Source organism: Anomalospiza imberbis, chromosome 13, assembly GCF_031753505.1.
Source record: "Anomalospiza imberbis isolate Cuckoo-Finch-1a 21T00152 chromosome 13, ASM3175350v1, whole genome shotgun sequence".
Classification (NCBI taxonomy): domain Eukaryota; kingdom Metazoa; phylum Chordata; class Aves; order Passeriformes; family Viduidae; genus Anomalospiza; species Anomalospiza imberbis.
Genome location: NC_089693.1, coordinates 655,404 through 670,468, shown reverse-complemented (window position 1 = coordinate 670,468; position 15,065 = coordinate 655,404). Strand labels below are relative to the sequence as shown.

General features: G+C 57.0%; 2 protein-coding genes across 2 annotated transcripts in view; one reads left to right on the top strand and one right to left on the bottom strand.

Moving 5' to 3' along the window:
- Positions 1 to 5,508, top strand: part of ADAMTS7 (ADAM metallopeptidase with thrombospondin type 1 motif 7) — a 34,146-nt gene extending 28,638 nt beyond the window's left edge. Inside the window, exon 24 of the mRNA XM_068203461.1 lies at positions 5,336 to 5,508. Within this exon, the coding sequence (XP_068059562.1) occupies positions 5,336 to 5,508 (173 nt within the window). The remainder of the gene's footprint in view (positions 1 to 5,335) is intronic.
- A 5,760-nt stretch (positions 5,509 to 11,268) lies between these two features.
- On the bottom strand, positions 11,269 to 13,945 carry CIAO2A (cytosolic iron-sulfur assembly component 2A). The gene is made up of 5 exons (XM_068203459.1): positions 13,786 to 13,945; positions 13,342 to 13,506; positions 12,775 to 12,824; positions 12,411 to 12,456; positions 11,269 to 11,710 (listed from the first exon to the last, which is right to left on the bottom strand). Exons 1-5 carry the CDS (start codon positions 13,907 to 13,909, stop codon positions 11,613 to 11,615), a joined length of 483 nt encoding a protein of 160 aa, XP_068059560.1. The 5' UTR covers positions 13,910 to 13,945; the 3' UTR covers positions 11,269 to 11,612.
- Between the last annotated feature and the right edge of the window lie 1,120 nt (positions 13,946 to 15,065).

Sequence of the window (15,065 nt, the reverse complement as noted above, 5' to 3'; positions counted from 1 at the left end):
TATCAGCTTTATCTCTTTAATGTGTCTGTGCAAAAGAGAAGCTCTTTGGCTGCCCAGAAAGTATTGTTGGACCTCCAGGAGGTTTACTGGACAAAGGGAGGGCTGAGAGATGGGGCAGGGGGGCAGCAGTAGCTAGTGCCTGGGGTGGAGGATCTGGATCCGTGGCTGCTCCACACATCCCTGAGGTGCCCTCTGCAGCCTGGGACACCCATTCCAGCCCTTTTTGTTTATCCCGTGCCCAGCGTATTCCTCCCAACGCCAATTCCAGAGCAGGCAGGAGCGTTGGCTTTGGTTAACTGGGATTTGGGCACCGGCACTGTTGGCCATCGGGATGTTTTTAGCCATTAATCTGCTCCTTTTTTGGAGCATTTGCAGGGCCACGGGGCACTCCAGCACTGAGGAAATGATGAGTCAGCCCTGCTCAAGACACGATGTGCGGTTCCGGCTGTTTTGGTCAGGGGAAAATTTCCGTGCCAGGCTTGGTGATGAGAGCTGTGGAGCCAAGGCTGGGCCAGAGTAACCACTGAGATGTGTAGGAAGCACACAAATAAATGGTAGAATCCTGGATCAAAAATGACATAAATGCTCTGGCTGCAGCCCAGGGCAGGAAACGCCTTTTGGAAATACAAACGTTTCCAGCCAAAGCATGAAGGCGAACAAATCTTTCACATGGCAGGAAATCCCAGATGTGTAAATGCACAGGCAAAGGCTCCCAGAAAGACATAAATGTAACTCCAGCCCTTTCCTGTGCTTCAGGGGATCTTTACTGCACAGGATGGGCTCAGGCTGGAGCGATCCATGTTTTTGTGAGGAGCACAGGAGCCTCTCTCTCTCTGGCACTAGCTGCTCCTGCACCAGCAGAACCAGGGCTGGCTCTGTGAGTGGTCATGTCCTCACTGGACACAAAAGTGCCAATAACCCCAGCAGGGTTTAAATGTTCAAACCATTGTCAGATGGATTTGGAGCAGAGATGGAACAGATGAAGCACAAACAAACATCTCACAGCAATCAGCTCCTCAATTAATGGAGGTCGGGACTAATTAGAACCAGAATCCTGAGCTGTTGCCAGGTTATAAATTAATTGAAGATTCCACCAAGGTTAGTTTTGAATGTGGCTGTTGCCTTACAGCTGCAGCCAGCTGTGAGGGTGTCCTTAGATGGCTCCTGGGAGCTTCAGAGCCGTGGGCACCCCAGTGCCTCCGTGTGATGCTCCAGAGGCTGGGGACATTTATCTGGGAATTGTTTATGGTGCCATGGAAAGGAGCTGAGCCCCAGGTCTGTATGAGAGCCTGGAGAAGCCTGCAGCAGTTTATCCAGCAGATCAGACAGATTTAATCCAGAGGAGTGGGAATTGCTGTGTGCTGGAGGAGGAATCAGGGGGTGAATGGAGCTGGTCCCTCAGCTGGTCACTGCAGGGTGGTGGCTGTGCTGGACACGGCAGACCCTGGTGGGGGTGACACATCCCTGCCCAGGACAGAGCAGGGCAGCCCCGGGTGCTCATCACGGCCATGCCATGGAGTGAATCAGTTCTCTCGTGCCCGTTCCTCCAGATCCGATAGCAGGGAGGTCTCTGAGCCCCCAGATCTGCCCCAGGCAGGTGATGGGGCCAGTTCTTGGCTCCAGCAGCAAACACAGCTGTTGCACAGGTGTCCCAGCTTGGAATTCCAAAGGGATGAGGTGCAGGCTCCAGTGGCTGAAGGACAGGTGTGTATGAGGTGGTGCAGCTCCTCTGGGAGCAGCATGGAGCCCAGCCCCTGTCCCAGGAGCAGCCAGCACAGGGGACCGTGCTGGGGCTGTGGGAGCAGCAGTGCCTGGGCCACGGAGCGAAGGCTCTGCTCACACGGGGGCAGGGCCAGACACCATCCCTGTCCCACTGCTCCTGTCTGCTGGCTGCTCATCCAGGGCTGGCTGTATTTCGATTAATTGGCAATTAAACGCGGTGCTCCTGCTTGCTCTGAGCAAGGAAATGAAATTGGTCATGGTTCTGCAAGTCACGGAGTTCGTCCACAAGGGATCCATGTGGGAAATAATTGCAGCAAATCCCAATTTTCTCCGTCATTTGAGCGTGTAAGTCCCTAACCAAGTGGTGAGGCCAGGAGGTGCTGCTGAGTGAGGCATGGAGAGCAATTAATTAACTGCTAATTAACAGCAGGAGTCAGTGGGAAAGGGATACTCCAGAAAGGACTCGCTGTTTTGATAAAATGTAGGAGAGAAATGTTGCCTGCAGCAGGGCTGACACCTGAAAACTGTGGGGTTTGTGGGTTCCTCCCAGTTTCAGTGCCAGCCCGTGCAGGCCAGGCTGGCAGCTGGGGATGCACCCCATGCACCCCATCATGCTGACCAGACACCACAGAGAGGCACCTCAGCCCCAGAGCAGGAGCCTGGGATAATTTACTTGTTAAATTCGGCCCTGGCTCTGAGAGCATCCCGAGGGCCAGAGGTCAGCAGCCTAATTCCCTGGATTTGCTAGCTCAGCTCCAAGCTCAACCTTTCCTTGTTTTTACAAAACGTGTTCCAGGAAGTTTGTTTTTCCCAGGAATAAAAGTAAAAGCTTAGGTCTGGCTGGCAGAAGCTTAAATGAAATTTAAAGCGACTTCCACACCGACCTAAAAAAAACAGCCCCCAAAAAAGTGGAGGTTTTCAGTCTCTAATGTGCTGACTTAGCCTGGATTTTTAAAGCCCTGCTTGAAGCTATTTCTTTAGCCTAAAATTTGGCATGGACTTATGGAACATGTTTCCAAATGAAGTGCAAGGGTTATATAAAAAATTGTTAATAGAAAGAAATGGCAGTAAAAGGATTCAATGAAAATGGGGTGGGTTCTGTAGGTCCCTCTCTGAAGAGCTGACAAATTAAGTGCTTATTACAGCTTCCCTTGCCCAAGACCAAATTCCAGGGAGGAATCACAAGCTGAGCCAAGATTTTCAGACCTGAGCCCGACCCCGCATCATCCGCCCTGAGACTGCGGCAGGATCTGGGAAAGCGATGGGAACTCAACCCCTCAACGACTCCCAGTGACTTCACGGAGTTCAGGGAGCGTTGGGAACGCTCTCAGGCGTGGGGTGGGACTGTGGGGGTGTCCTGTGCAGGGCCAGGACTTGGACTGGATGATCCCTGTGGGTCTCTTCCAAGCTGGATATTTTCTGATCCGTGAGGTCATTTGGCTCTGGACCCCCGGGGTGCTGCAGGGGCCTCCTGTGAGGTCAGCAGAGCCTGCAGCTAAGGGTGGTGGCTCTTCTCCCCCATCCCAAGCCCATCCCTGCTGTTTTGCACAGTGATCCCACCCTGCGTGGCTGAGGAGGTGCTCAGAGAGCAGTAAGCCCTGGCAGGGTGGGCTCAGCGCTGCCTGGGCACGGTGCAGGGACAGGAATTTCCTGATGGGCCCAGGGTGCTGACCCGCTGGAGAGGGAGCAGGAAAGAGCTGAGCCATCACTCCAAGCTGGAAAGCAGCGTCCCAGTGTGAGCCTTCACAGCTCTTTCCAAGGAAGGCAGGAGGCAGCTTGGTCATGATCCACGAACAACTTTCTAGGAAGCTGCGAGTGCTGAATGTCCTGAGGGGGCAGAGCATCCCCCAGCAGTGCCCTGGACATTCCCACCCATCTGTGGGCATCCAGGCTGACTGCCACTCTCATGGGACACCCCTGAGGTGTTTTAGGAGCCCTGCTGAGCCATGCCTGTCCTGCAGCAAATGCCAGTACCTGTATTCCTGTGCTCCGATGTCCCAGTGCGGCAGGGCTGGGGTTCAGGGGGTGCCTTGTGGGGCCACAGGGATGCTCCCAGGGAATATTATCCTGACAGCCCCGTGGAGCACAGCACCAACAAGCACTTCCCTTTTTCCAGTGGCTCCGGTGCTCCCACAGCAGCTCTGGGATGTGCTGCACTCCTGGCCTGGGCTCTGCAGAGATTTCTCATCTGCTCTGCTCGCTTAGCAGGGAAAACCCACTGCTGGTGTCCCAGCAGGCAGGGCTGGAGCGAGCCCCCAGCCCGAGGTGTGGCGTGAAGCTGGGATCCCCTCCATCCCGCTCTGGCAGTGCCGTTGGTCCAGCAGTGCAGTGATAAATTGCTTTTTGGGGGCACAGGAGCACTCTGGCCGGGCACAAAGAGCTGCAGGTCGGGAGGCAGCTGAAACAGAAACAGAAAAGAAATTTTAGAGCAGTGTAGTGACCTCCTCGCTGCTGGGCTGGGGGAGGGGGCTGTGGCTGAAATCCCAAACCAGGGGAGAAGTCTGTGCTCTGCAGCTGCCGCGTCCCTTGCTTCGGCCGGGCTCGGCTCCTCCCGTGGGAATGGGGGCAGCAGCCGTTCCCTCGGCACAGCCTTTGTTCCCAGAGGGGACAGGGCGAGGGGCAGTGGTCAGCGAGAGCTCCCCTGGCTCGGTCACGGCGTTGCCCCTGCAGAGAAGTGTCCTGAGAAAGAGAAAATCCCATTTCCCTGCCCCTTTTCTGTCCCTGCTCTGCACGGTCCTGGGGAGGGTGCCCAGGGAGAAGCAATGGGGGGGTTGGCCCCAGAGTGCATCAGCTCTGCCCTTTTCCAGAGAAAAGCTGTCAGCTGTTTTGATTCCTTGTACAGGAGGGAAAATTGGAATCACACACTCATAGATTTTAAGCTTAGGCTCGTTTTTGAACTGCTGTAATTTAAGTGAGTCTGACACCACTGGGTGAGAAGCTGCAGGCTCAGCGAGTCATGCCCTTCTCTGAGATAAGGTAGAGAAGGAGGAAATCAAAAATGCAAACAAACCAGCTCTGTATTCATACAAATCGTGTTTATTTGGGGATGGGTCTGTGCTGCTGGACTGAGCCCCGGTGGGGCCTGGGCTGCCACTGGAGCAGCCGTTCCCAAAACAAAGCCCATCCTCAGAGCAGCACCAGAGTTGTTTGAGGGCTGCAGGACACCTGCAGGAAGCAAACCAGATGATGCAGGTTCTCAAAATAACTGAAACAATTCAGAGAAATAGGAATTCTGGCCTTTCCGCCGCTCTGCTGGCACTGGGGGCTGGGGCCTGGCAGGAGGTGACAGTCCAGGGGGGTTTGTCCCTGCACCTCAGCTCTGTGCCCTGGGCGGCTCGCTGCCCTGGGCAGGTGCTTTGGAGCTGCCGGCAGCAGCACAGCTGTGCTTTCTGCTGGGGCTGGGCAATGCCCCGGGTGCCAGTGCCCAGGTGCGGGGGGCTGTGCCCTGGGGGAGCCCTGTCCGCGTCTCCCCAGCCGCTGCCGGCTCCCACCGGACCCTGCAGCGGTTTGGGCTGGGAGGGACCCTAACGATCGTCTCGTTTTCACACCGGACCCGCGGTGCCCGTGGCGACAGCGGCACTGACACCCTCCTGTGCTCCTGCCTCCCCTCCAGGTGTCCCCTGCGAGCGCGACCGCCTGACCTTCGCCTTCTGCCAGACGCTGCGGCTGCTGGGCCGGTGCCACCTGGCCACCGTGCGCGGCCAGTGCTGCCGCAGCTGCCGCCAGCCCGGGCTGCTGCCAGCGGCCGGCCGCGCCCGCGGCCACCAGCGGCTGTCCCGGAGGTGACAGCGCTGTCCCCGAGGCTGCCGGCCCTGCAGGAGCGGTGGCTCTGCCCCGGCCGGCGGTGCCCGGGCGCTGTAACTCCTGCTGCTCTCGAACGGTGCTCAGAGCATCGCTGGGGCTGCTGGGGCCGGGCTCCCGCTGCTCCCCGCGGACACTGCGGGGAATGCTGCCCTGCCCGGCCGCACCAGCGGGGAAGCAGAGGGCAAGGGGGACTGAAAGCAGCAATAATTTGGGGAAGACCTCTCAGAAATGCTTATGGTGCTATCGTTTGGCATTTGCAGCCTCTCGAAGGTGTTGGCTGGCCAGCACAAACCTTGACTTTTATTATTATTTTTATATCTCTGAGGTGAGCATCCAGCATTCCACCGGCTCTGCTGACCCTTTGGGGTAGGGATTTTAATTTTTTTTTTTTTCCTTTAAGGGACTTGAAGCTGGCAACCCATTCCTGTAATTTTCATTAAAATGTTTACGCGCTGAAGCTAAATAGATTTAATTTAAGAAGCGGAGGCAGGGCAGAGGAATAAAGTTTCAGCTTCAGCTGGGGCTGTGCAGGGCTCTGTCTCCCCATTGCTGTGTCCCTCTGGAGCAGAGGGCACACCGAGCAAACACCGAGGTTCGCAGTCCACCAGGGCATTCCCATTCCTCTGTGTGCCTTTGGGCAGGAGAGGGAAGCTGCCCTGGCAGTGAGTGGCACATCCCCTCCCTCATGGGCAGCCAAGTGCTCAGTCCCCACATTTCTGTATGTGTAGCAGTGTAATGCTTGATTAAGGTGTTTTTCTGAGGCCTGACAGGCTGAACCCTTTTTTCCCCCTGCTTATCTAGATTCTCCTCTGTTAAGGTTAGCTGATTTTTAACTAGAATATCCCATTTACTCTGAGGCACAGCCCCTACCGCCTGCTCCCAGAGCAGTGTGGGAACATATCCCTCCCTGTCTCGGGAAGCATTCCTGCCAGGTTGGTCTCCGGAGGAGGGCAGGAGCGTTTAGGTAGGAATTCCTTTCCCTATTACTCTTCTGGCTGTGGAGGATGCCCAAAAACCGGGAGACCTCGAAGGGCAATCCTCCCTGCACTGGGCAGTCAGGCTGGAGCCCAGCCCAGGCTGCAGAGCTCCAGGTGCAGCTGCCGGGGAGCAGCACTCAGCCCAAACGGGGAAATTCCTGTGTGTGATTTGTATGTAAAACACCAGCCATGACCTCACCGTTTGTGCTTTATTCCGTTCCAAGGTGGTGTAAAGTTTTTATGGTCCAAGAACCTGTGTCCAGTCCTGGTTTCCTTGTCCCCAGCACCATCTGTCCCACACCCTGTCACCCTCCCAAGACTGCAAAGGGACGACCCTTGTGTTGGGCTCTCATGGCCGCAGCTCACAAAGAGTGTTAAATTAAACAATTACTGAAGGAAGCAGGTGGCTTTCACATTTTCTCCTCCCCGTTGGGAATTCCAAAGGTTTTCAGTTAATTGGAGATGGTTCAGACACTGGCAGCAGGAAGGAACGATCAGTTTGCATCTGAAAATCATTCACAGCTGCCCTTTGCAACTGGGATTTGTTGATTAAAATGTGAGCCGGGTTGATGGGGTAAATCAGTTCTGCAAATCAATTTATTTGTGGTACAGGATCTGGCGAGCCCCTCCTGCAGTGCCTTTCCACATGCAGGGTCCCAGCTGTGGCTGGCTGAGGGCACAGGATCATCCCTCCTGTGGGACACCAGGCCATTTTTAGCCACATAACAAGCCAGGCCTCCCACCAGCACAGAAACTGCATTATCAGTGACAATAAACCACATCTGGCTTAAATATCTGCAATAGTTCCTTTCAGTGAGACACCTCCAGTGAGTGTCTCTGGAAGAAGGCTCTTCACAAGGGCCTGGCGTGACAGCACAAGGGGGAATGGCTTCCCACAGACAGAGGGCAGGCTTGGATGGGATATAGAAATGCCTTTCTTCTTCTAAGGACGCTTTTATTGTCTCAACACAAGCAGGATGTTATTCAGACAGAGCTGCTGCAGTGGGGTGAAAGGAGGAAAGGGCTCGTGGATCAAAAGATGTTTGGGATAGGGTTGTGGAATGGTTTGGGTGGGAAGGGACCTTAAAGCCCATCCAGTCCCACCCCCCACCATGGGCAGCAGCTGGATGGGCTTTAAGGTCCCTTCCCCCCCAGAGCACTCCATGATTCTGTGATCTCCTGGAAGACTCCGGGAGAGCCTCTTGGCTTCAGATCAGAAGTCAGACCTTTGTGCCTGCCTTGGTCACCTCCCGACATTTCCACGCTGGAGACAGGAAGGAAGAGGAGCTCGTTGGTTGGGAAGCAGCAGCAGCTGCTGGTGGAGGAGCTTGTTTGTGTCTCAGACCCTCGGGAATGCTCCAAGCGCTTCCGCAGCCCCGGGAGCGCCGGCTGTCCTGGCAGACCACCTGTGGTCACAGCTCAGACCTCACCCAAGAGCTTCTGTCCAGCCCAGATGACCTCAGCTGGAGGGTTTTCGTTCCCAAGGGGCCAGAGGGGTCACCAGTCCTTCACCATGGACTGGGGAGGGACACGGTCCCAGCCCGGGAGGGTGAGGAGGCAGCGAAGCCGGAGGGACCAGGAGCGACTCAGTTCCCGCCTGTCCTTCCCGGATAATGATAAGAAATGAGTTTATTTCCTCTTGTTCTTAAAACCTCCTTGTGCTGCACAGAAAGGCTTCACAGGCACAGCACAGAGGGGCAGCAAAGCCGGGACAGCAAGGGAAGGATTTGAAAAATGTGACTGGTTTATCATTTTGATTGGATTTTAATTGGCAGCTGATCCCTGCCAGCTGCTCCGGGAGGGAACAGCCCTCACCCACCCACCCACCTCGGGGTGCTGCACCCCGGCCACTGCTCCAGCAGCTCATCCGGGACTGCCCGTTGCAGAGGGACATTCCCGGTGGGAATAAGGCTCAGAAAAGGGCAGGAGGGGAGGGAAAGGAGCTGCCCCGCTCCCCAGCTGGTCCCAAGCACGGTGTGTTTGCTCACCCGGAGCAGCCGGGTTTGGAAATTCAGTAAAGCTCTTCCACATGGGCTGTGGGAGGGCAGGGCTGCCACCAACACAGCCCCGGGCCCGCAGCGAGGGGAGGCTCAGCCGGGTCAAACATTTAGAAATACCCGTGTGATACAAATAGCTCTGTCTCTACACGCGACTGCTCCGCTGCCATCGGCGGTGAGTAAGTTACACCCCGAGTAAAGCGCGTGCAAACTCGAGCCCTTTGCGCGGCCCTGGGGCAGGGGAGCAGCCCCCGGCCCTCTTCCTCCTCCGGCCTGGAGGTCCGGGATGGAAACGGGATCTCAGACCTGGAAAGGCCAGCCGGAATCCCGAGGCTGCTGGAAATCGCTCGGCGAGTCGGGCCCTGCAAGGGGGCGGCAGGACGGCGCTGGCTCGGCCTGGGGGCAGCGGAGGTGGGGAGGGGTCTCTGCTGTGCTGTGTTTGAGCCAAGGCAGGGCTCAGCCGGGGCTCGGGCTGCTCCCTCCAGCTTGGAGAGCGAGCCGACGGGAGGGAAGGTGCCCGCCAGCAGCTGCCCTGGCTGAATCCCCCCAGCTCCGAGGTCTGGGGCTTTGCTGAGCTCTCTGCTCCTCCGCGTCCCTCCCGGGCTGCTCCGAGCCCCTGCAGAGGTGTAAGCCCAGGACCAGAAAACAGCACCGAAAGGGCAGAACCCGCCCTGCTCAGCTCAGCCCCTGCCCTGTCCGCTCCTCCAGCAAAGCCCCGGCGGGCTCTGCAGCCGCAGGGGTGCAGCTGGTGACGGGCACGGGGCAGCCGGGGGGTCCCCGGGGCTGCCCCGGAGCCGGGCGGGGGCCCCGGGAGGCTCCTCCCGCTACAGCCGTGCCGCGGGTCGCTGGTGCCCTCTGCAGTTGTCCCTCCCCGCTGTAGATGCGAAGGATTCGTAATCCGAAGGAACAATTTGAGGACTTCTTGCTCCAGGTGAGGGCGGTGGCCCGTGTGTTTCTTCCCGGGCTTGGAGGAGCATCCCGAGTTCCTCCGGGAACATCCCGTGTTGCTCCAGCATCCCAAATCCTGCCCGATGGGATCCCCCTGGAGCTGTCCCCACTCCCCGTTCCCTCCCCGGTGTCTCCTGCTCCCCGGCTGTTCCTCTGTCACCTCAGTGTCCCCAAAGGCCGATGGCAGCAAAGCCTCTGCCCACCCCGGTCCCTGGGGCAGCAGCGGTGGGGATGGACAAAGATCCCAAGCCCAGTTAAAATGGAAAGCCTGGGAAGTGCAGCAGCTCCTGGGAGTCACCCCCCAGTGCCCCAGCAATGAGCCACTGCCCGAGGAACTGGGAACACTCCTGCTCCAGAGGCCTGCTTTTGGGATCTGGCCCCTTTTCCCGAATTGCTGCTCCGGAGAACTGTCACCCTCTGTGCCCCAGCACAAAGCCCTCAGGGCTCAGGACCCCAGGGCACTGCAGGAGCCAGGAGAGTCCCCTTAGGGTCACCATTCCCTGTCCTCCAAGCTTTTGTCAGAGCTGGGAATGCACTTTGGGTGGTGGCACCGAGCTGTGCAGGGCAGCAGGCACAGAGAGCCCCAGGAGCCCACCCAGGCAGAGGAGCAGCTATCTCGTGGCCCCAGGACCCACAGAACCTCCTTGCTGGCAGAGATAGCTGCATTCTGAAAAGAAAATACCAACCCCTTGCTGGAGGGCAAAAAAAAAAAAAGCAAATTCCAGGAAAGAAGCCAGCAGATAATGGCAGCTCGGGCTGCCTGGAGCATTTGGTCCATCCCTGCAGGGTGACCTGCCTGGATGTGACCTGCCAGCAGTGGGGTGGGACGCAGGACGTGTCCCCCGTGCTGTGTCCATGGGGCTACAGAGGACTTTGAAATTTAACTGAAGCTGAGTAACTGGAGTTGAGAAGTGTTTTCTCACAGCTGCACCAACCTGTGGAAAAAAGGGGATCGTTCTCCTCCCCCTTTAATTAATTTTTCAGCTGATTTGGCACTTGAGGGGAGGGGCCTTGCGGTGCCATGGAGCAGTGTGCCAAGGGAACATTCCCTGCTCATGATGCTGAGTCCATTCCATGCTTCCATGCCCTCAGGCAAGCTCTATGGGGTTTATTAAAGCGGCCACAAATCCCTGAAATCCCCACAGATGTTTGCACTGTGCCCCAAGGATCTCTCACCGTGGAACCAGCCACCAGCCAGGGAGCACTCCAGGGAGGAGCAGCTCCCCAAAGCCCTCAGGAGCCACGGCAGCAGATCCCGGACACCTGCCCTGGGAGGAGCAGGAGGAACTGCCTGATTCCCAGGGAAAGGTAAATCCATGCTCAGATCCAGAGCTGCTGGGAAGAGCCCTGGGGAACATCCCCAGTGGGAAAGGTGAGGCAGCTGGAAATGTTCTGGATGCTCCAGGTAGGTCAGTGAGGGAGCAGTGACAAGGAGCAGGACAGTGGCAGCCAGCAGAAGGAGGGGCTGGGGGATGCTGTCACCTCCCACACTGCAGGAAAGTCGGAAGAAAAAGCCAGGATCAAGTTCTGGTCCACAGGGAAACTTCACCCTCAGGGTGGTTATAAAGCAAAGCCTCCAGAATCAGAAATGTGTGACATTAACAGGGAAAGGAGCACGAGGGTTTAGCAGGAATTGTGTCCCAGTAAAAATCTCCTTGTTCTAGTCCGTTCCCTCAGCTCCAAATTCTTTTTCTGAATTAATTTCAGCTTTAATGTTTATCAACACCGAAGAGGCTGAATGAAATTAATTTCTGTAATAGAAATCTAAACTTGATCCTTAGGAAAAAAACCAAATCAAATTCAGGACCCAGAAAGCAGCATTTCAGTACAAGAATCTGTTTCATTTTTACAGTGCAGTGATTGAAACAATGTAGAAATTCAACTTGCAAAACTGAATTTGTATCACAACGCCTCTCAGAAGGCAATGCAGATGCGCTGCTTTGAATCACAAAATATTCCTCTGGACACCAAAAATGACAAACTTCCAGCACTATACACCGGGCTTTCTTTAGAGACTGATTCCCTATAATTTAAATCTATCTTATAAACAATTTCTCTTAAAAAAAAACACATGGCAGATAAAAACAACTCAAGTATTAACCCCAAGGCCTTGGTTACTATTATTTCCTCAGCTTGCAGCAGGGCTGTCCCCGGGCTGGGGTCCCTAGTCGGGCTCAGTCACGCACTGCTCCACGATCTCCCGCAGGTTGGGGTTCTCCATGGCTGCTGCCACCCTCTCCTTGTCGTTGATCTGCTTGTTGACTGCAAAACACCCCGGGAAAAACACCCAGGACAGGGCTCAGGAGCTGCCAGGGACACCAGGGGGCTCAGCAGGAAAGGACATTTCGAGGGGCATTACTGGGAAAGGGGGAACGAGGCAGATGCAAGTGCAGTCACAACAAACAGTAATTTCTGTCACTTTTCTAGCTCAGGAAGAGGATGGAAGGTGTTCCGGTGGCGTGTCCCAAAATCAAGAGTGCAGTTCGGGGTAAATGAGTAGCCCAGGTTCCCCAGGCTCAGTTTGCAGCTCTTTAACCACAATGTCCCATTTTTGGCAGGCACTGAACGCTCAGGCCCAGGGCACTGCTGGGAATCCACGGCTGCTGAGGCAGGGCCTGGCTCTGGCTGGGCAGAACATCCAGGTCCTGGCAGCTTTACTGAAAACCTGCCTGAGAAACGTCCAATTCTGGAGTGGGGAGCTCAGGACAGCGGGACCAACAGCTGAGGCAGCTCCTCGTGTCCATTACCCAACTTTTGTTACCAACACCTGCCAGAACTGGGGGGGTTTGTTATAAAACCAAACCAGCAAGCAGCAGGTGGTCACAGCGTCACCACAGCCTTGGGAACACCTCGGTGCCACTGGGTTTCCAGGCTCTGACAGGGGATTCATTTCTGGGAAGGCAGGGGAGCAGAGGACAGAGCACAAGAGGCTGAAGCAGCAGCATGCACAGGCTCTACTCACTGTCCTCCTCCGTGGAATGTGTGCCCTCAGAAATGTAGATTTCCAGCTGGAGGAGAGATCAGCAGTGTTAGGGGCACCACAGCAGTGGAACACTTTCCCCCTGGAGGAAAACCCTGTCCCCCACACACACAGGGCTGTCAGCCCTGCTGCCACGGGAGGGGACTGCTGCCCAGAGCTGCCTTTGCTGGGAGCGAGCAGCCAGCAGCTACAAAACCAGAACAGCCACCCAAAAATCAGCTGCAGGGATCCTCAGGTAATTCATGCGTTCTTTAAATTGGTCAAGTCTCTAAAGGTCTGTGTTTAATTTAGGGAGGCTGCCATTCATTCATGGAATTTAAAATAGGCTTTGAACCAGGCACTTTACCTTGTGTCTAAAAGGCAAACATCTCTGAAGTTTGATTCTTAAACAAAGGCCTGTTGAAAGAGAACACAAAAGAGATTTTCTGTAAAAGTCAAGGTCTGAGGAGCATTTTCAGAGAATCCATGTTTAACAGTCAGTGTAACTGACAATGCCCTTTTGTACTCTGAGCAGCACAAGCCACAGAGGGAAAGGGGACAAGCAGAAAGTTGTCTTTTTTTTTTTAAATTTAAGAACCAACAAGTTGTCAATGAATAACATTAGTGGAGTAACTTGGAGAATGCAAAGAAGGGATTCTGTAGCACTTCCCAGCAGAGTTTTGAGAGGTTCTCTTTGAAGGGATTCCCTAACAAGACACAAACACACGGGTGTCCCCATTTCTCTGGATTTGGGGGCTGTTTCGCTCGGTTTGGTTTTTGGTTCGGCTGCGTTGGTGGTTGGGTTCTCAAGCTGCAATTCCTGGTCAAACCAAGGCAGCCAGGCAAGAGTGAATCTGCACCGGGACTGATGGCATCCAGCCAGCCTCGAAGGAGCCCCGTGCTCTTTGTTTGTGATCTGTCAAAGGGATCTCACCGATGAGAGTGGCCAAGGAGCAATGAGGTACTGTTGGTGTAAACCTGATGATGACCAGATATTCATCCTCCCCTATCTCCTGCACTTCCACGCAGTTTTCTGTCACCACTTCCAGTTCTTCCAAGGTGTTGGGCTTCTCCGGGTCCCGGATAGTCCGGATTATATCTGCGACAAGCGGGCACAATCAGGAATCCTCCTGGATTTCACAAAAGGGATTTTCACCAGCACCCCCCTCCCGCCACTGCTGGTGTTGCCGCTCTTTGGAAGCCACACAAGCGAGCCCAGCGAGCCAAGCACGGCCCTGTGTCCCTGCCCAGCCCCTCGGGGCCCCCTCCCCGCTCTGAGCCGCTCAGGACCCGGCGCGTTCGCCCCTCAGCCCGCCGAGGGCGAACCGGCACCACGCCCGGGGCTCCCCCCGCGGCCCCCGCGCCCTCCGGCAGTCACCGTAGACCTCGATGGCCCTGTCGTGCTCCATGGCGCGGCTCGGGGGCGCATGGCGGGCGCTACCGGCGGGGCTCCGCCACGCCCGGCCCAGCGCCTGCCACAGCAGCGCCAGCGCCAGCGCCATGGCCGCGCTCCGCCATCGGCCCGCGCGCCGCGCCGCTTCCGCCTGCGCGGGGCAGCCGGCGGCCAATGGCGGCCGGGGGCGGGGCCCGGCCCGGCCAATGGGCGGGGAGGAACGGGAACGACGCCCACCAACCCCTGGGGGCGTGGCTCCGGCCCTCCGCGGGGCGGGGCCGGGGCGGGGACACCGGGACACGGAGACGGACAGACACCGGGATACGGAGAGACAGACACCGGGACACGGAGACGGAGAGACAGACACCGGGACACGGACAGACAGACACCGGGATACGGAGAGACACCGGGACACGGGGAGACAGACACCGGGACACGGGGAGACAGACACCGGGACACGGACACGGACAGACACCGGGACACGGAGAGACAGCGGGACACGGACAGACAGACACCGGGACACGGAGAGACAGACACCGGGACACGGACAGACACCGGGACACGGACAGACACCGGGACACGGATACGGAGAGACACCGGGACACGGACAGACACCGGGACACTGGGACACGGAGAGACACCGGGACACGGAGAGACACCGGGACACGGAGAGACACCGGGATACGGAGAGACAGACACCGGGACACGGACACGGACAGACACCGGGACACGAGGAGACACCGGGACACGGACAGACAGACACCGGGACACGAGGAGACACCGGGACACGAGGAGACACCGGGACACGGGGAGACAGACACCGGGACACGGAGAGACAGACACCGGGACACGAGGAGACACCGGGACACGGGGAGACAGACAGCGGGACACGGGGAAACACCGGGAGACACCGGGACACGGAGAGACACCGGGACACGGAGAGACACCGGGACACGGGGAGACACCGGGACACGGGGAGACAGACACCGGGACACGGAGAGACACCGGGACACGGGGAGACAGACAGCGGGACACGGGGAGACACGGGGAGACACCGGGACACGGGGAGACAGACACCGGGACACGGGGAGACAGACACCGGGACACGGGGAGACAGACACCGGGACACGAGGAGACAGACACCGGGACACGGGGAGACAGACACCGGGACACGGACAGACACCGGGACACGGACAGACACCGGGACACGGATACGGAGAGACACCGGGACACGGACAGACACCGGGACACTGGGACACGGAGAG